We start from the raw sequence: 21,970 nt of genomic DNA on the forward strand, positions 1-21,970 counted from the left end.
CAGTTTTTTAGCTTGTCAAAAGTACCTGGACACTCTATAGAATTATTTAAAATTAATTAGTAAATATCACTGATTATCATTTTAAAAAAAGAAATTGATTAGTAAAAACATTACTTGAGACATTACCACAAACAAAATTCAACGATATTGATATTTGATTGCTTAAAAAAAATCAAATCATAACTTTGTCAGTAATTGGGGCTTTTACCTTACCTAATTATCTAACAGATAATTCAATAAAGAATAATTGTAGAAGTTAAAGAAAATTTATTTTGAGTAATAAAAATTTGTTAAAATAAACTAACAAATTTATTTCCGTCAAACAATAAAAAAATTTTCGTGGCTTGGAATTATGATAACTTTAAAAAACATGAAATGAAAATGAAGTAAGGCGTGGATTTCTCAAACTTTCATTGCCATTATTATAATCATCATTATTATTTGACAAATAAAGTATGTACATTTAAACACACATGTATGCATAAAAACTGGATCAAGTTTTGCAAATGAAGTCTTCGTGTCATAAATGAGAAAATTGCTGATTGGTGACTGAAATAAAAGGGGGATATAAAGAAAGAATAAAATAAATTACAAGAGTAAAAAATGATCGGAAGGAGAAACGAGAGGATGCAAGTATAGTATAGGGTTGATGTTGATGTTGATGTTGTAGATCCTCGAGGCGAGAACGTAGCAATCATCGCGTCAGTTCTCACTCGCTCTTACCAGAATAATTACGCGATCACACCTCGTATACTAAGGAGCGCCTTCTCATCTCGCAAAGTGTGCAGAAAACAGCGCACATGATATATATTAAGGGAAATGTGCGTTGTGTGTTGTGGAAAGCTGCAGATTTGCTATACGGTGCTTAACGGGATTCCAATCTTTAAAGGATCACCTCGGACTTTGATTATATACCTCTGCTCGTTTTTTCAAAGTAATCAAAATTGAAAAGGAAAATAAATTGATCTAAATCAGTGGGATAGACATTAAAAAATTTTTGAAAATAATAATAATAATTCTATAAATTAATGTCATTTAACATTAATTTTTTTCTTTTTCAGTAAATGAAAGAAGCATTTTTTACACAAAAAAAAGGTTCACTTGAACCAAGAAAATATTTTTCTTCCTAATCATTTTCTTGAGCGAAAAAAAAATTTTTTATTGACACAAGAAATTTCACTTATTTCAACAAAATTAATTCTCTTGCTTTAAGAAATCCGTATCTTGATTGAAGAAAATTTATTTAAGCCAAGAAAATCTTCTTGTTTTAAGAAAATTCAGCCTCTTGCTCCAAAAAATTTTGATTCTTGATAGAAGTAAATTTTCTTGCCTTGAGAAAATTTCTCTCTTGCTCCAAAAAATTAAATATCTTGATAGTAAATTTTCATTAATATTTGTATTGATTAACATGTTAAATGGGAAGATCAAATAATATTGAATCATTTTTTTTCATTCAATATGTATAATTGCAAGCTAAAATAATATAAAATGGGTATCAAATATTCAAGAGAAAAATTTTCTCAAGACGAGAAAATTTTTTTCTCAGCTGAAGTAAGTAGCGCTGCTTTCCTAAAGTATCTAAAAATCTTGATCAAATATAAAAATTTATTGTATCAAATATTTATGATAATTTGAATGAAGAAAAAATTACTTCCACTAAGAATAGAATTTTAAGAAAAATTTTTACTTTGACCAAGATAACTTCGGCCTTCCGTCAGGTACCCGAAAATTTTCTGGAGCCAAGAATTTTGTTTTCCAGTCAAGAAATTTTTCTTTCTGTGCAAACAAAGCTCCTGTAAAAAATTCTGTGCGAATCAAATAATAAATCCTCTACGCTCAAAATATGTCAGGAGATGCCCAAACACAACTCCTGCTAAAAGTAGAACTCAAAATTCCAATTTTACGAGGTCTATCACGGAAGTTACATTTTGACACGCCCTAATGTGCTCTGATAAAAATTGCTCAGAGTTTTGAGTCATAAGCTTGAAAGAAAATTTGGTATTGTTATCAAAGATTTATATTTTACGTAAAGAGAATGGGGTACAAGTATGTTTTTGGTTGTATGTTATAAGTTAGCTATCAGTGCAGTAGCATCTCTCTGGCTCACGCAATCGCACATCCGTGAGTGAGGTTCACGCACGTGTGCTTTGAGGATGCTGAATAAAGGTCCTACTCTAACATATAATATAATATAATATTATACATATACATATATATATGGTTGTGCTCTTGAGGTTTCTCATCTCGGTTTGTTCTTGCGGGCGATAAATCCGCGCAGTTCAAAAGATCTTGGTGTTGATTATTTTTCTGTTGCGAAGCCCACCTTTGTACTTTATTTATATTTATTTTAAGAAAGAAGAGAGAGAGTGTATGTCCGGGGAAGGTAAAGAAAAAAGAAATAGTCTATGTATTCAATCTCGGGGTACATGTTTCCCGATCTCGTTTACACCGGCCACGAAAACGAGGTGTTAAAAAAAATAAATGTACACGGTGGCAGAGTGCCCAGCGAGGAGAGACGGTGGCGCAATAAGGAGAAGAAATAATAACGAAGAGATAAAAGGTGGAAGAGAGCTCGTTACTACGTTCCGATGCTGCTGCTGCTGCTGCTGCTGCTGCTGCTGCTGCTGCTACTCCTGCTGCTGGTGCTTCTGCTTTTCAGGCTCTACTTTGGTTCATTTTTTTATATTTATTCTTTGTTGGTTTATTTTTTAACCCTCGCCTGGAGTGTGTTTCTGTAACGATATACAAGCGTCGGCAAATCTCAGATAAGATGTCAGACACGAGAGCAAATTTTTTTGCGCCTTCTCAGACTTAAAAACTGAAACTTGTCTTCTTTCCTCGTTTTTCGGGCCAATTCTTTAAATTGAGTTTTAAACAATAAAAGTACAAGTTCTGCTTATTAGTTGTACTCGGGATTATATTATTATTTTTATTATTATTATTTACACCATAAAACATTAAATAACATCAATTTAAAATTTCTATAAAATAATTCAAAATATCTTTCAATTAGTTAAGGGGCACTACTAATCTGAAATGTTCAAAAAAATTAATTTTTTTTCATTCTTGGTGATGGATACTCCTACTCCTAAAAATCACATACTAAAATTTCGAAGGATGTTATTTAAACAATTTTTGTACAACAGCGTTACAAAGAGGCCTTTCGTCCGCTAGAAAGATACTTATTTTAATCTTTAAACGCGTTTTTTTCAAAACTAAATTTTTTAAATTTCCCGCCGTTCTAACTTGATAACAAATCACGATCGATTTGATTTTTTTTTCCATTACTTAATTCTCTATACAATTTTTTGTCTCCCTCCAGTTTTTTGATTTCATAAAAAGTGTAATTTTAACAGGCCAAAAAACACAGTTTTAGCGAAATTTAAAACTTTTTTTCAAAGCTCCGCCATTTTTTTGACTTAGAATTTTTTTTTTCTACACTGATAGAAGGATTTCTTCGCATTTAAGAAGATTTCTTTGTATTTAAGAAATTATTTCTTAAACATCATTTCTTAGTGTTTAAAAAATATTTCTTAGTATTTCAAAAATATTTCTTAAATACTAAGAAATATTTTTTTAATGCTATGAAATGATTTCTTAAATATTAAGAAATCCTTCTATCAGTGTATTCTGGGTCACTGTATAAGAAATATTTTCTAGATGAACATTTTTATTTTAAAAAATTTATATGTGTACTTAAAACATGTGAAAATATGGCCTGAAAAATTCAAAACAATCACTGCAATTGTTTTGCTATTAAAAATTCTCGAAAATTATTTTTTTTTATCGAGTTCACACTAGTAGTCTCTCTTAATGTTTTACACTGTAAAGACTAAATTAAAGTCTAAACTAAAACATAGGAGTCAAATTTACCCTCTAAATACGACCCTCCAATTTTCGTGAGAAACCCGTGAATTAAAAAGCAATTTTAATCCTCTCCACAGCTGCGATTTAAAATTTAAAAATTTTTCCTAATATCAATTTCTAAACTTCTAACCGCGTTCTCCTTCCATTACATACATTGATGCACACGTTAACTACCTTGATAATTTGATATGGTACTTAATACCATAATTAAAGCAACCATGTGGCTGTTGGACCCTTGTAAAAATGTTGCAATAAAAAATGATAGACAGCGTGTGTACTTTCACTGTAATCGTCAGCCAATTACCGGGCGATTGTACCAGGAGATTACATAGCTCTGGTGAAAAAAAAAAAGATTAATAATATCTGCTCGGCTCAGTCGGAACTATTTTAAACGGCTCCTCATCATATCCAGTAATATCGGGTTAGAATTTATATTAACACCATTGTAGTGGTATTATATATAAAGACAGTACACATATGTACAATACACCTAAACACTTGGTCTAAGGCTCACATGTTACAACTTAAACTATAACTTATCTGTGGAACCACACCTCAAACCTGAACAGTACATCTACAGTTCAACAATCGGTAAATCGAATGACGGATAACTGATCTCTAGATCACCGGTGATGGATCTACCGCCCGCTTTTTGCCTCCATCTTCTTCTGTGTATCTTAACTAAATTATATACATGTATATTAGTTATCATTTTTTGTCTCAATTCTCAATGGCTCGATAACGCATCAATTCTTAAGCTTCAATTTATCCAACATGGAATCTCAATCTAATCGCGATCGATATTTTTTATTTTATTTTATTATACACAGACAATAAAAGTTAACTTGAGCCAATAACATATTAGTCTTCAAAAATTTGTTTTTCAGCTAAAGAACCTCTTTCTCTTAATTTAAAAATTTTGTTTTAAATTAACTGTATTAACCGCTGGTCCCGTCTTTTCTCACGGTAAAACGGTACTATCCTCGTTGCACTCGTTATGATGACGCTAGTTGCAGTTTTATGTTTTTCTTTTAAGCAAATGAAAATTTCGAAAAAAACATTCTGATATAAAATAGATAATTAAAAAATCTTTTACATAGCAGAGCTTTTTTTTCGAAAATCTTCTTTGTTTAGAAGAGAAATAAAAAGCGGCAATTATAGGCACCGGCTCTTAAAAATAATTTCTGATTAGAAAACAATTCAATTTTAAATTAAGCCAAGAGACATTTTTTTTCAAACGTACAGAGAACTTGAAAATTTAAGAAATTATTTTCTAAACTCACCAAGCAATTACTTAATAACTTAATTCAAGAACATTAAGCTCAAATGGTAGAGTAGCCGACATGTCATCGGAAGGTTCTGGGTTTGAATCCCAGTCCGAGCTATCTGAATTTTTTCTCACATTAAGAAGATCCTCTCCTTAATCCGTTCTCAACCCTTTCCCACCAAAATATCCTGTTACGTGAAGATTGGAACGCTTCACGTAATAATTATACGTAACTCCTAATCTTTCCCGCTTCACAGCATTATTTTCGATTTTGAAAAATGTAAGAGACTTGAAAATATTAATTTTTTCACAAACTAAAAATAACATAAACTACGTCCAAGAGCACGTACTTTAAACCGTGCTCTTAAGAAAGAGTAATAACACTTAACTTAGCAATCACAGCGTAAACAAACTCTCGAGTTGAATTATTTAGTTTTAGAGTAATAAATATAGCTTTTTAGTCTAAAATATAATATATTTGAATGAAAAAGTAAACAAATATTTATTGAAAAAGAATTAAATCTTACTCAATTATTTAAAGCTTTTGTATAAAAATGTTCAATATTAAGAAAATAATTTTCTTAAATCAAGATATATGTCGTTGTGCTAAAAATTTTCTATGGACAAGAATACTGTTCTTGAGCCAATAAGATATCTTGTTTTGTGTATAGCTTAGAGTTTAAAGACGTAAGAGGATCTTATGACTTTAGTTTTAGTATGGGACGGGTGAGCGGAGGCTGATAGGAGGAGAACCATGGGACACTAAACCACCACTGGGGCACAGCAGGGCAGAGATATATATTTTCTATAAAGCCGGTTTTCTATCGCGTGCCAGACAACGATTGACTCGTCGCTGCTGGTGACTAAATCCCGACAAGTCCTTCAGGTGTAGTGGACCGAGAGACAGCGACAATGTCGCTGCGACATGGAAAACTATTAACAGCTATACTACTTTTATACATCTAGATATAAATTTATATGTATATAGATATATTGATATTTATATTTATATAAACTTATTACACGATCTAAGGTATTATCAATTCGAGTTGGAATAACACGCGAGTAATTTCATTTGTCGCGATAATAATTATATTTATCTTAATCGCGATAAATCCTTCGGGATTAATTTAGTATTTTTTTGGTAATTGCCGAAGGCAAGAGGGGATAATTAATGTGCCTTAAATCAGCTCGTTAATTGGGTAAATAAATGTAAACGTAAACGCAGGTGCTGGTGTACATTGTACATTGTATATTTATACATAGTACAGTAGGAGTTGATGATAAATTATTCGCAGACCTAACTAGCTTAGTTGATACCTGATGAGAGATTACGGCCTGGCTAAAACTTAAATGGTAAAAAAAAAGATCATAAAAAAATAACTGCTTGAGAAATTAGAATTAGAATGGGACCAGTTTCCGGCAGTGCAAGTAAGAATTTACAACCGATTGAGCGCTAGATCAGGACACGCGTATGAGCTCAACCAGCAAAATCGGGTCGCGTTGAGAAAGTTTACTTCATATAGTACGACAACTAAATAAAACACTTTTGTTCATGTTAGATTAGCCGGGAATTTATTTTGTCGTCTGGTTTTATTTTATTTGGCTTTGTATCTGGTGTGTAACGAGTTTTATTTATAACCCTGATAAAATCTTAGGTTTAGTCTGTGGGCATACGGCAAATTGTTGCTTCATTAAGCCAACCGGAGCATGAATACGCTTAGGTGGAAAAATTTACCTACTTCTTTGCTTCCCGGAGTTTTATTTATCGTTTTCAGGAAAAAATCAGGGATCTAATAATCTTTTATTGTGTTTTATTTATGGAGTTAGTTATGAAAAATTTGCGTGAGTTATAATATTTATGTTTTACTATTTGGTTTTATGTAAAGTATCGTTGTAATTGAATGAAAAATTCTCTATTCACTTAACAAGGTTTTTAATTAATAGTTAGTCAACTATTTTTTCTATGAAATATTGACAAAAATCACTAATTTTTATTTAAAAAAAAAAAAAAAAAATTAAATATTTAAAAAAACTGTAACAATTAGGCCTAACATTACTGGAGTAAAAATGACCATTTTTATTTATGTTTTATTTAAAAATGTATCGAGAGTTTTTTTAACTCGTTTCTCCTATACAATATGTTCATAGACAGACATTAACTTAGTCTGAAACAGTTGTCTTACGATCGCATAGCCAAAGGTTCGAATCCGGGAAAAAATCTACGCATTATTCGTATCATAGTAAATTAATTTATAATTCTAATCAAAATTTATTTTATTTTCACTTACAGTCTTTTGTTCTAATAGAAAAGTTATCTTAATTAAACTAGAGAAATCTGGAATCAAGAGCAGCATTTTAAAAAGCTTTATCATTTTGAATTAATCAAAAATTTTTTTGCATCAAGTAACATTTTTTTCTGAGTAATTAAAGATAAAAAAATTCTTAAAAATGATTTTTATCGTTCAAAATTTTTCTCTATTAAATCAAGTTAATTTTTTTATCAGTGTTTTGTAAACTTCAACAGGTCATGAGCCCAAGGCAAGTGTATAAAATTAACGAAATAACTTTTGAACTTATAAAAAAATTATATTGATTTAAGAAAAAAATTTTGGACGAAGAAAATGATTTTTAAATTAATTCTAACAAGCTCAGAAAAATTTATTAATTTCACTAAAAAATTAAAAATTCAACTTGAGAACAATTTAAAATAATAAAATTTTTTTTTTTTATTTTTAAATTTTAAGTATTGTAAAATTGAATATAAATGTTTGAATCCAATTTCCTGTATAAAAAATCGTAAAGGACTCTTTTAGCTGGAAATTAACTTCACTATAAAAGATCCCATCAATTTATTTCTTTCCTTAAAAAGAATTGAACATTAAAGTCAAAGTTAAAAATGCTGACGACCATCCAATTAAAACAGCCACTAAAATTTAATTAGGAATTAAAGTGACAAAATATTTGAAACTAATTAAAGATCAAGAATCAGAATCCATAAATAAAAATGAAAAGGTAGATTAAAACTACCGATGTTTTACAGTATATTAATCTCGAAACTTTGACAAATAATTTCTATCCTTAGATATAGTGGTGTACCCAATAAATTACGAGGTCAACCATCTAAGAACCTAAAATATATTTACCAAAGACTAAAGACTAACGTCGAAAGACTAAAGAGCTAACAGTTATACGCGGATTATTAACGATCCTCCGTTCTCAACAGATTAAAATCTCAACTCTGGAGGAACAAACGGATATTTTTCCACCTCTTAAACTTACACTGGTCCGTCTATAAAAAATACCTACCTATACGATAGTATAATATATAATATAATGCCTATAGCTTGACCAGGAAGCGTGTTGGCTGTACCAATCCCCGTATATACAATATATTGTATATTCACAGTCCGCGTCCCAAATGTCTAATGGAAATTTGTAATTTATTATCCGGGCAGACAGCGGATCCAACGAGACAATCAGGTTTTTGACACGTAGTTACCTACTGGTCAACCGTGTCCGAGGAGCGTGTTACCTACTAGTATTTTCACACTGCGCACCGAATAATATACGCGATACATTATTGCCTCCAGCTTAATAATCATCACAATACAAATAACTTGTTAAATGTTACATGTTACATTATATCAAATATAGATGTTGTACTTACATAACATTCTATCGAGAACTGAGAAATGATTTATCGACATATTAAAATTGAAAGAAACATTATTTTATCCATGACCAAAATTATTTTTAAAACAATCGGTCGTTTTGCTTCAAAAGTTTATTGTCTTGAATGCTAAATTCTTGGCTCATGGAATCTATACCTTCGATCGATAACTACTGTCACTTGACTCAAGAGAATATTATCTTCAATCGATAAAAACTTCTTCAACCATCACCAATTCTTTTCTATTGAAAATGATTTCGTTTTCTTTCAAGAGGTTTATATTTTTGGTTTAATTCCTGATACGAAACTTTATTTCGAAAAATTCTAAAAAGTATTCAAGACATTTTATTACAGAAAATAACAGTTTTTTGGCTGTAATTCTTTAAACAAGTCGGTAATGTCTTAAACTAACGTTATTTTGTATTTTAATCCTCAATAAATTCTTGGATGAAGTATATGAGTATATTCTTTTACAACAACAAAGTAAGATACCGGCGGGTAATAAAGCCTAGCTAAGAGAGATTTTGAAAAAAATTGAAAATATTGCATTTAATTATTGCAATGTATCATTAATATTTAAATTAATACATTAGCCATAAAACATAATGGAGTAATGGTAATTTTCACCATAAACAAACACAAAATTATATTTTTTCAAAAACCTTGCGAATAGGCCTTATTTTACTACGGTAGGGTAATAATAAAATAAGGCCTGCGGGTTATTCATACTGGAAATAGTTATACTATACTTGTTAAAATTGGTATTAGAGATCAATCATCACTTAAATTGAGCAACAATACTTTTTAAGATGTTCATCAAAATTAGAACAATGATTTTAAATTATTAAATATAAGATTATAAAAAATGTTTACCATTTACTCAAATCGTTTTTTAGGAATTCTTCTGCGCTACTTTAGCATATTCTTGACTTAAAAACTGATTACTTTGGGCAAGAGTGAAATTTCCAAGAAAAAAATTTCTTTTAAGTTATAATCTTTATCATAATATTAAAATAGATACTTAAAATACGCAGATTTATAAATTTTGGCAAGTACCAAAAGAGTTTGAGAATAAGGAAGTTGCGAGTAGACTTGGTATGACGACCAAAACTCGATTCACCATCAACATTAATATAACATCAATTTTCAATCCATTCCGTCATTCCTTTCGAAGTATAAGTGAAGCTTTCAAGAAAATATTCTTCTTGAAGTGATTTTTTTTCGTGCAAAATTAAGATCAAAAGATGATCGATAAGTCCTATCACTGCACGCTGTTTAATTGGGTTATATAAACGTTACTCTGATGACTGATCCGAGGAATGAGCAAATAACTCCAGACATATGATGAGCTGCGTGAGTTCTTGCTCAAACTAACATTAACATTAATATTAATAAAATCATAATTCAAACGTCTTGTTGGGATAATATCGGTCGATAAAATCCTTTGTCAATTATCTGTTAATCGTTTATGGTTACTTCTGGCTGTCGAATTGAATCTAGATTATCCTTGAGACAGCCGGGATGGAGTTCGGCGATTAAACTCCTGTCATTGTCAAAAAGCAGCTCTTCTTTTCTTCTTGTCTTGTTTTCTGGTGATAGGAATTTTTGAACTACGTACGTGTTAGTTATTCTCCCGGATTCTCGTTGATGACTAGGGCCGAAGTTGGAGCTGATTCGTCTCTGTGGGGTGCAAACGAATAAAATAAGGTTAAGGAGGCCAAAGCAAATGAAAGTATGAGGATGAGATGAAAGAAATAGTGGAGGCGGTGGGTGGTGCGCTGGTGCGTTCTCGGCAATTCGTGGTTCGGGATAATTAGCCATGCCGTGGCTTGTATCAAGAATCAAATACGTGGGTGGCTGCATCAGCCGTACTGTGGTTCTTTCTCTCTTTCAGGGCAGCTTTTGTTTTTTACTTTTGCTTTTATTTTTATTTTTATTCTTATTCTACTCTTACTCTTGTTTCTGTTCTTCTTATTGTGCCTTTCTTATACTGATCGCAATTAGCCGAGAACCACTCGCGGAGCAAACTACCTGAGTCTCTAAGCATGATGTGAAGAACCATGGACACTTCCGCTCTCGGGCTCGTTATTGCCACTTGATGTTTGTATGATAATTATAAATATAAATATACGTACCAACATTTAATATTTAATGCAAGATATATCCAAGATTTATTAACCCACCTGCATTATTTATTATCACTATTATTTATTGTTTTGAGTTGTGTAAATAATCCAAATTAAATAAATCCTCTGGGGATGTCTAATTAATATTGTTGATTCCAGAAGCCCCTGGAGAGTTTGGATGGGTTCTTACTCTGATAATTGTGTCCCTTATATCCGCGGCGATCGGAGCTGTCATCATGGTAACGCTTCTTCACTGTCGAAGGTAAGCTAATTATTTATTATTAATTATTTAATGCTAAAGTTATTTTTTAGTTTCGAAGTCAACTGATTTTTTTGACATGAAAAAATTGGAAAATTAATATTTTTAAATATATATATATATATATATATATATATATATATATATATATATATATTTTTTTTTTTTTTTTTTTCCAATTATTGAGGAGTAATCTACGGCGAATAATTTACGACGAATTTTATATTTTTTTTTAAATACATATTTTATTTATTTATTTATTTATTATTAAACGTACGCCAATCGGCATTATACATCAGAGTGAACAAAAAAGAAAATCTAGTGATTATAAACATTATCATTAAAATGAAATTAGTAGAACATTTAAGGGGGATAGCCACTGTGACGCTGGAAAAAATAGGCAATTTTCGGGAATTTTTTTTACTAGGATAATAAAGGAATTTGGGGATCGGGTTTTTTTTGTTTTATAAAGTATATGTTGAGGATAATTCTCCTAAATTTTTATTCAAAAATATTTTGTTATCACAAAGTTATAAACATTTTTGTAGAGCACCAAAAAAATTTCCCCCTCCATTGCCGGTACTGTAACTCAAAAACGGATTATCTGAAACAAAAAAACCAAACGGCATTTTAATCTATAGGAATGTCGCTATCGTCGCACGTAGGGGATTTTGAAAATTTTGATTTGAGAAAAAATGGCGCCATATTGAAAATTTTTTCGTCTTTTTCCTCATTTTTTGGACTCAAACAGCCTTAAAAATCTTAAAAATTAAAATTTTCAAAATCCCCTACGTGCGACGATAGCCACTAAGTAGACGAATACGGGGAAAGAAAAAATTGAGAATCGGTTCATATTTACGAAAGTTACAGTACCGGAAAGTTTGAAAAAGTCGTTTTGAGAAAAACGCGAGTAAAGTTTTAAGAAGATTCTCGCAACTTTAAAATCTAGTCTTTCACAAAATATTCATACTCACATCAAACTATCAAGTCCTGGGCCATATGAGGGTTCTTCCTCCTTATCTTTAGTATTGACCTTGACTTTTTTATTTTTTTACTGGCCGTTTCCATGCGGCTTTCAGCAGCTTTAACCCGAGTAGCGTCGCGCTCAGCGCAGTATGAGTAGAGTGTTGGTCCTACTTTAACATCGAGATTCTCTAATATCTTCAGAGTTGCTAGAGCCCCATCATTGAATGTAATTGTTGAAATATATAAAGCTATTTCAACAATAAGGGAATAAGAAGAATTTGTTTTTGGGGCGAGCTGCCACACTAATGCATTGAAGCTTTCATTATTATTTTGTGTAAACCCACCGACACATCGTTCCAATAACTCTGGATTCGATAGATCTTCATAAATCGGTATTAAAGCTTCCGCAATATCTGCAGGAAGTGGTGGTTTTTCAACTAATGAGTCCAAAGTATTTGTTGCCACAGCTTTTTGAAATTGACACCACGAATTTGCACCTTCAGGACAAAGAAAATGCTGCGGATCTTCGGGTGATGAAAACTTGTGATAAAATGTTTGCCAAATAGCATTATACATCTCATCAACATCATTAGAATGACGTCTGATTGCTAAACCATAATACTTTGTAAATTCATTAATTGCTTTGTCCGTTAATCGACCTTTCCCACCTAAACTTTTCTGTGTATTTTCTTCTTTTCCTGTTTTTGTCTTCTTGTTAGTTCGTTGCTTCTTCAAAGCCCTTAGTCGACTGCCCATTCGTTTTTGCACGTGATTAATACATTCCTTTTTTTTTTATCTTCACCATGTCCCCATACGGTTTAGCATCACAAATATTTTTATACGTTTTAGTGTCACCATCACCTATATAGTTTACATACTTAACGTTATGTAATAACTCTGATCGCATAAACATCTCTTTTATTCCATCTACCTCCATTTGTCCAGAAGAATTTTCATGGTTTATTGGACAGTCTAGAGCATGGTCTTGCATAAATTGATCGTATTCAGCTGTTCCTTTTTTGAGCTCATTAGCGCACACATCTTACAATAACTGGATTTCATACTTACATCTACGATTTTGCCAGTGAAGTAACCAATTAGAGAAGATATACCAAATGAAGATTTAAACCCTCTTTTCTTCCAACTACCGTCACCGGAGACAGAAATTCCAGGAATGTCATTGGATTTTAAATGCTTGCAGGTTTCTTGGATTTCTTCTTTAGCAGCTTTTTTCAACACTAAATCACAACAGTTTCTAGCTGCATTTCTGATTTGTGTGACCAGACGATCGTAAAAGCTATGGAATATTGGTCGTGGTAAATCCATGAAAGCACAAAATCTTTCAGCTCCAGATAACCCAATACCAATTATCCGCATTGCAAAGATGAAACGGCGATTAATTTCATACGCATTCTTGATGAGTGGACATGAATTTATCAAAACTGGATCACATTTTTGCAATTCACAACTAGTTTAAAACCTAATCCTCGAATACTTGTCTCAGTAAAGTTTACATCACCACCACACTTTTTACACGATACACAGCCACTTAGTAAATTAAATATCGAAAAAAATTTATAATTTTGTAGCTAATACTCGAATCAATTGTACAATCAGATTTTTGTGATAATTTCCTCTTGGAAGCACTATCACGTCGTTGAGAGCCAGTATTTTTTCAGTTTCATATCTATTGAGCGGTCGATTAAATTTTTCCTGTCGTTTGGCAGTTTTCTTTCGTTTTTAATAACTTTACTTTGTTTACGATCCATTATTTAACAAATTTTTTTGTTAAATAAACAAAAAAAAAAAAGATCAGAAGATTTAAAAAAAAAATAAGTAAGTAAACAATAACGAGTACACTAAGAAACTCAATAAATTAAAGAACGAGTGTGTATTCATACAAAACAACTAAACTATGAGGTACAGTATCTCAACAATAAGAAAAAATATACGTTAAAAGTCAAATAATTGTAACGGTTGACAATCGTGAGGGAAAACAATCGCCAACCCGTACGAATCAAAGACGGAGCGAGCAGGCGACGTTTTCGTCGAAGCGCCGCGCGTAAAACGGTCAATCGACGCGCTCTTATAAAAATGACTATAACTCGAAAACTATTCGGAATTTTTCTATAAAATTTGAAATACATAATTTTGAATATATAAACTTCAGTTTAATGAAAAAAAAAAAAAAAATTTTTTTTCCGAAATTTTACAGTGGCTATCCCCCTTAACAGAAAACAGCTCATTTAAAAAATGAAAAGATATGATTTATAATATTGGATATGAAGGCATTGTAAGATCTACTATAAAAGTCCACATTTTATCGAAATAATAATTTGTTTTGAATTATATTTTTGATTAAATTTTATAATTATTAATTAATAAATCTCTCAATATCATTTTTTTTTGTCGAAAATTCAGGTGACCGAGAAGATAACTATATGTAAAATCATCATAAACGATAGAATAATTTAGAGTATAAAAATTTATGTTTTAATTTATTTGAAATTTTAGAATAAATACTACTATGTACTAATAAATAGTACTAAGCACAATTTAAAGAAAAAAATTTTTAAAGTAGATAAAAAAACGTGAATGGGATATAAATTACGAAGTGAGAGATGATTTCTGTAAATTTCTAAAGAATTTAAATAATTTAATTATATTAACAAAATTGTTTTAGATTTTATATTTCTTAATTTACTGCTGATGCTACAAAAATTGTAATACTAGGCAACTTAATTCAAAGGTTGACTTTTATCTTTTTCTTCAAAGATCTAATCTCCAGAAAGTAAGAATGAAATTTTCAATACGTCGTTTAGTTCTTAAATTTTAAAATATCAAATTTCAGATTAGAGTTTTTTTTTTATTTCGTCACTGAGATACGTGTTCTAAATTTGAATATTTTCTCACGAGAAAATTCTGGGCCCTGAATTATCATTCATTCATTTATTCATTCATGAATTTTATTTTATTTCCTGTACAAGAGTTAAATTACTTAATTTAATATTTTAAGGTGATAAAGTCGGCTACGCCTTTGCAGCTCTTATCAAAAACATGTATTTTATAATTATATAATGTATAAATTTAATAGATCAATTGATTATCGTGACATTATCCCATAAAAGTCATATTTGCGTAATTTATAACAGTAAAAGTATTAATCAGGCATCTGATAACTCTTTTATCCTTGAATGAATACATTATTATTTAATAGGAGAAAATTTGTTGGAATACATGCAGATATAACTATCTGAGTCTTATCCTTGCATATAAAAATTCTTTTTATTTATTTATAATAACAATAACTACGTGACTGCCGTGACTTGTGAACTATAAATAAATAAAATTTTGCTTTATTAAATAATGACTTTTGATAAATTACACTGTACTTTTTTAACTATTGACGTTTTTAAAGATATAAGCTCATCTTGATGTTATACTCATCAAGAGCTTTCATGTGAGTACCCACATGCATTTTGATATATTTTTCATATATACATATATATAATATATATAAATATATGAAAAATTGATGTGGGTACTTAAATGAAAGGTCTCGATGAGTGTAACATCGGGATGAGTTTATATCTTTAAAAATGTCAATAGTTCACGAGATACAAAGTGATTTCTTAATTACGTATCTAAAGATAGAGAATTTTTGAATGCAGCCTAAATACTAGTCATCATAAATTGACTATTGGTGAGAATGATATGAAACCATGAAAAGACTTTTCCAACGATACCAAATTTAACCATAAAAACCTATTTTATCAAATAAATACACTGGCCACAAAATTTTGCTTATTCTCTTAATAATATAGATAATGATGATGGTCACATTATCCGTTAATTAACCCTAAATTTTTTCGATTGAGTAGAACAATGAAATTTTTAAACTTTCTCTCGTTATGATGAATTTACATGCACTAATGTTGATAAAAATAAAAATAACATATCTAATGATAAAATAATTTGTATTTTTCAGGATGAAGAGCGCTGGAGGCCGAGGTAACAACTAATAACTATTAACACACTCATATCATCTTTCTTTCTATACATATATGCATATATACATATATACATCGATAAACTTTTAGTGTAGAGTCGATAATCCCTCGCTCTCTCCTTAATTCCCAATTAACTAACGTCCCCGATCTCTCATATAACTACCGATAAAGATCCGATTGCTATCTTGAGACATACACGCTTATAACAAAAGCATTCTTCGTCGACGCTGTAGAATGTCTGCGCTTTAACGGCTCGGATTACTTGTGTGTGTATATAGACTATTAAACCAAAAGCTACATCAGTATCGTTTAGTAAAAGGAACGGGGTGGGGAACTAAACGGACAACCGACCACTATACGGAATTACGAAACAAGGGCGGGTTGCGGGTTCCTTGTTGCTGGTTGCCTCGAGTGCTTTGGGAAGTTTACCCTAAAACTAAAATAAATAAATCATTAGTTTAAGTGAGTCCTCAGTACAAAAGTTCAGGTTTAACGCTCCAAATAATTTTGTTAATAAAATGTAAGCAAGTTATAAAAAATAATTATGTTTGCTTTATTTTTAGGTGGGAAAATACAATAATAAAATGTGTATATACGTTTTAAATAAGTTTTTATTTATTAAATTGAAATTATTCTATTCAGTATTTGAACTAAACTACAACTGTTCATAATTTTATTCTCAATTTTCATAAAAGTTTTGTCATATTAGATTTCAATAATATTATAACAAATTTACGGAATAATTTTCATCTATTAGTTTAGGAATTTTACAAGAGATGTGATAACTTTTACAAAATATTTTCAATCCATTAATTTAAAAATTGAACAATAAGTATATTTAATGAACTGAGAATAAGCATCAGAGAGTGCTTTACAATCGAAAAATTTTTTTCGCCTCATTTCGGCAACTATTTTTTTTATTATAGTCTTGTTAGTTCACGGAATCAAGATATTTTGCATACTATTGTCAAGATAATTTAATGGAAATTCATTTGACACTTTTCAACTATTGATTTAGTACAATAGAAACGGAAAAAAAAACATCAAAATAAGTCAAAAAAATTATGAAACTCTGAAAACACTACAATTTGTAAAAAAAATGCATTAATTGAATAAAATTTTTTTTTTAATTCTTTGAAAGAATTGTAGGTCACCGAATGCGAATGGTGAGGTAATTCAGTATCGTTTATGTACAGTTAATAAAATAAAACAAAAACCAGAAGACTGTATATCTATATATTGTTTAAATCTATCCCACTAGAAGCGTTTGCGTATTATCGTGCTATTTTAGCTGTTTTATATATTTTTTTCACATTCTTTATTTTATTAATATTTCATAATTAAATGAGCATTACGAGTCGTGCACTTTTGGATTTTCCAAACTTTTTAAAACAAAATTACGAAAAAAAATCAATTTAGTTTTTTGTAGTTTCCGTAAAATTAGCATCAACTATATAAGGTAAAAAAATTTAGAAATTATTTTAGTTACTGACAAATTAAAAGCTAAAAATCGTTTTGAATAATTTTGATCTTGCATGAAGCAGAAAAGCTGTGGAGTTAAAAAAATTTTCATGACTTAAGTTAATTTTTCTGCTTAATTTAAAACAATTAAATTTTTTGAAAAATTTTTTTTATTTAATTGATAAAAAAATAAACTTGATTCAAAAGAAAAATCTAAAACCTTAAACTCATTCTTTGTCACGAATTAAGCAGACGAATCCTTGAATCAATAAAACTTGAAAACACAAATCGACAATTCAAAAACTTATTTGCTTGATTCAAAATTATAAAAATAATTTTCTTAATTCAAGACTTTTTACCTTTAATCAACTTTATTATTTTTATCAGAGTAAAATCCTTTCTCTTGAATGAATCTAAACCTAAACAAGTATTCAATTCTAATCTGTTGAACAATTAAACAAATTAAATAAATAAATATGATAGAAAATTAGTAGAAGCTAAAATTGTCATTCACATAACAGAACCCCGAGCGTAGTAACTTCGTTGGTGAAGGGGTGTCACGAATAAAGCAACAACATCCGGATATCGGCGCCGTCGTGGCGTTGTTGGCTCAGCAGTTTAAATAAAAGTCAAGTTGATTCCAGAGAGACTAAGAGAGAAAAGAAGAAAATGACCGGCAATTGAAGACATGAGGCTCGAAGGATCGATTGGCGTTTAATTAGTTGCCATAATGAAAGCGGTTGAATCTTGACTCTGTTGACTCCTGGGTTACTCTTTTCTTCAACGAGAGTATCACAAGTAGAAGAAGAAGAAGAAGAAGAAGAAAAAGAAAAAGAAAAAGAAGAAACAAGTGAGAAGACGAGCGACATGTTGAAAAAAGGAACAAGTATGCAGACGTGCGACAAGGAGAACAGTGAAACGCGTCTAATTAACTTTCCGATTTGAAATCGAGCGTGCTGATACGATCTAAGAAGAAGAGTGCTCTAAGAGACGTAGCTCTCGTTGACTCAACGAAGGTTCTTTCTAAGGTACCCTGACATTGGCTCTTCTTCTTCTTCTTCTGCTGGTGGTGATCCTCCTGTTGCTGGTGGTGAAGCTCTCCCAAGCAGCATTGAGATCGGGGGTCAGCCGAATTAATTATCCGACACTCGTAGCAGCCTCCACCTCCTGTCTCTCGTGCCCCACGCGCGGCCGACGCTCCTCGCGTGCTTTGTCTCAACTTTAACTTAACTCAGCCTCGGATACTTTTATCCCCGTCGAGGATTTATGCTAATCAACACTTTTTTATTTCTTCGTTTAGATTATATTACTTACTTTATCTGGTTATTATCTGTTTTATTTAAAGCAACGCCTGCTCCGACACCGGCACTCCCGTTATCGAGTCAATTTATTCGCTAATGCTCCGCTGCTTAACACTGGCCAATCGATTTCTAACAGTCTCTAATTCATAAAAGTGTTGAAATTTTAAAAACTTAAAAGCTTTTACTGTGAGAAGATCAAGAAAGAATTTTTTTTGTGATGAAAGGATTTAAGATCGGTAGTTAATGTGTCGTGAATAAATGCACAAAAAAAAATCAATTGATTCATGAAAAAAAAAATTTACTGAACCATCGAAATTATTTTTGGGAGACTCGTTGTTTTGAATCAAGCGGAAAATTATTATATCTCGTAACATTTAATTAAATCAGTATTTTACTTTGGACGCTCCAAAAAAAGGCTATTTTTAATCATTTTTTGTGAAATTATCCATTAAAAATTTTTTTACAATATATTGTTTGCCTTTTTTAAATACAAAATGTTGAAATATTGAAAATGAGCCTTGCAAAACAGAAAAATTTTCAAACTTTTATATTCAGTGTTTAAAATAATGAAATTTTTCCTTTTGAAACAATTTAGTTTTAATATTAATGTGCATAACATATCTTCTAAACTTCATACACAGAAAAAAAAAAAAGTCTTGAATCAAGTATAAATTTTCTTAAATCAAGAAAATCTTAAGTAAGACTGAAAATTTTTTGAACGAAGTTGAATTTTTTTAAGCCAAAAAAATTTCTTCTTGCTCCAAAATAACTTCAGTCTTCTTTATAATTTTTTTGGTTCAAGAAATTTTTCTTTTTTGTATATCTAAAGTTAACATTTAAAAATATTTTTATTTCATCTTTGTAGAACAGATATACCTAGTGTTACCTGAGTATACTTTTAAATTTTCATTAAAAATAAATAAGTAAAATATATAATAATCTACAAAAGTTTTTGAGCCAGCAGCTACCCCGTTCTTACTTTCCCCTTCAATCCAATTATTTTTTACAGCGACTTGAGCTTTGATTTCAATGTCTCGATCCACCATTCTTCACATATTCTTCTTTATTATAATAATAATAATAATAATAATAATAATTATTATTATTATTATTATTATTATTATTATTATTATTATTATTATTATTATTATTATTATTATTATTATTTCAACTACAACTAGTAGGTATATAACGTCAAAGTGTGTTCACCGAAGCGTGAATTTTATAAGTAAAGGAGACTTAGCGAGCAGGCACACGAGGGAGGGCGATGCTGCTGATTGCGTCACGGATCGGATAATCGGATTATATCGTCCAAGCCCAACTCAGGTTATATAAATGACGAACCCCTCGAGTAGAGTATAGACTGTCTATGTCTGTCTTCTGTGTATAAAGTGTATAGAGCTGTATATGTATGAATGCTCTATATTTCCTGATGGTTCGGTCTAAGCTTCAATCTCGATCCTCAGGTTTCCCGTCCTCATCTCTATGTACTCATACTCCACTCGATGATTGATGTCATACGAAGACGAGTACATGCGCGCATTGTGAGCGGTCTCATGCATTACATGCACACGGGGATAAACTCTGAGCGACGTTTTCAGTTTTTCGACTGCATGACATTTTATTAGATAGGGATGGGGAACACGTCCATCAACGCTTTGTCAACTCGATTATTCCGGGATATCTGGCTTAACATTCACCATTATCCATTATGTTAAGAGAGTGCTTCAAAATATATACCACTTTTTAATTTACAGTTTGTATTTATAAAAACTAAATCCTCGTACTTTAGTTATACTGATAGAAAGATTTGTCAACCAAATTTATTAAAACTATTTTGAGAAACTTTTTTTTTAAGACAAAAAAAGCTATTTATTACTTGTCAGATTAAGTCTTGAAATTACAGTTCTTTGGAATTCTAAAATCATTTAAAAATCTTTGAATTTGCACTGCTGTACACAAAGAAAAAAAGTCTTGAGTCAAGCGTAAATTTTCTTAAATCAAGAAAATCTTAAGGAAGACAGAAAATTTCTTGAACTGAGTTAAATTTTTTTAAGCTAAGAAAATTCTTCCTGCTCCAAAATAACTTCAGTCTTCCTTATAATTTTCTTGGTTCAAGAAATTTTTTTTTCTGTCTAGAAGAATTTGTTAATATTTAATAAGCTTTATTAACTGTTAATAAATGATTTTTTAGCATTAGGTGATTTAATGAATATTTATTAATAATTAAAAAATATTTAATTATATTTTACAAATGAAAAAGTTGTTTCCAAATAAATTTATTTATTAAGTTAAGAAATTTTATTTATATCTTTTGATAATTTTTCTTCAAAATTTTATAATAGTTTAGATTACTACTCAAATTATTAGATAAAATCAGGTCTTTTTTTTAATGCTGTTTTATTGATTTGATTTTTGAAAAAGTTATTTTATTTCAAATCAAGCAAGGAAATTCTTGAAATAAAAATTTTTTTTTCGATTTGACTAACCTTTAATTAGTTGATTTTAGACAAAAAAATCTTTCAAAATGAAAAATGAATAAAAGAAATATGTAAAAATATCATGAAAATTAAAATAAGTTATGATTTTGTCTAATAATTTGAGTTGTAATTTAAACTATCATTAAATTAAAAAAAAAAATTATAAAAAAATACAAATAAAATCATACACTGATAAAAAAATTTCTCAACTGTTAATAAATTAATTTACTTATTTTTGGGCATGACTTGTTGCAAATTACATTGAATTGCATAAAAATGGACTAAACTCAAATTCCAAAAGTAATTTTTTGCAAAACTACCCCTTTCCTCCCGAGTACAGATTAAAATAACAAAAAAAAAAAAAGTTCTCATTGAAGTTGTCGATAAAAAAAGAACGTGGTTGTGAAGCGCGTATTAAGTGAAAAAATTCTTGATAATCACGTTCTTTTTGCATTCCTGGTCGGTCCCTCAGATCCACAAAATCCAATCCGGGACGATTCACATGACGGCTCGATGATGGGAACACAATGAGAAGTTGGAGACGAGAGAAGAAATAGTGT

General features: G+C 30.3%; 2 protein-coding genes across 6 annotated transcripts in view; one reads left to right on the forward strand and one right to left on the reverse strand.

Annotated features, from left to right (window-relative positions):
* The window catches only part of LOC141528916 (uncharacterized), a 267,144-nt gene that overhangs the window by 235,109 nt on the left and 10,065 nt on the right, over positions 1 to 21,970 (forward strand). For 4 of the 5 annotated variants that reach the window (XM_074245208.1, XM_074245205.1, XM_074245209.1 and 1 more), the window contains 2 exons: positions 11,093 to 11,195; positions 16,147 to 16,169. In XM_074245208.1, the coding sequence (XP_074101309.1) occupies positions 11,093 to 11,195; positions 16,147 to 16,169 (126 nt within the window). The remainder of the gene's footprint in view (positions 1 to 11,092; positions 11,196 to 16,146; positions 16,170 to 21,970) is intronic. The other variant, XM_074245207.1, reaches the window with a different exon arrangement.
* On the reverse strand, positions 11,516 to 13,547 carry LOC141528807 (uncharacterized). The gene is made up of 3 exons (XM_074245038.1): positions 13,227 to 13,547; positions 12,167 to 13,130; positions 11,516 to 11,796 (listed from the first exon to the last, which is right to left on the reverse strand). The coding sequence occupies exon 2, from the start codon at positions 12,912 to 12,914 to the stop codon at positions 12,168 to 12,170; it is 747 nt and encodes a 248-aa protein (XP_074101139.1). The 5' UTR covers positions 12,915 to 13,130; positions 13,227 to 13,547; the 3' UTR covers positions 11,516 to 11,796; position 12,167.

Source organism: Cotesia typhae, unplaced genomic scaffold (assembly GCF_013202065.1).
Source record: "Cotesia typhae breed Kobodo isofemale line unplaced genomic scaffold, CoteBio_Ctyphae contig_44, whole genome shotgun sequence".
Lineage (NCBI taxonomy): Eukaryota > Metazoa > Arthropoda > Insecta > Hymenoptera > Braconidae > Cotesia > Cotesia typhae.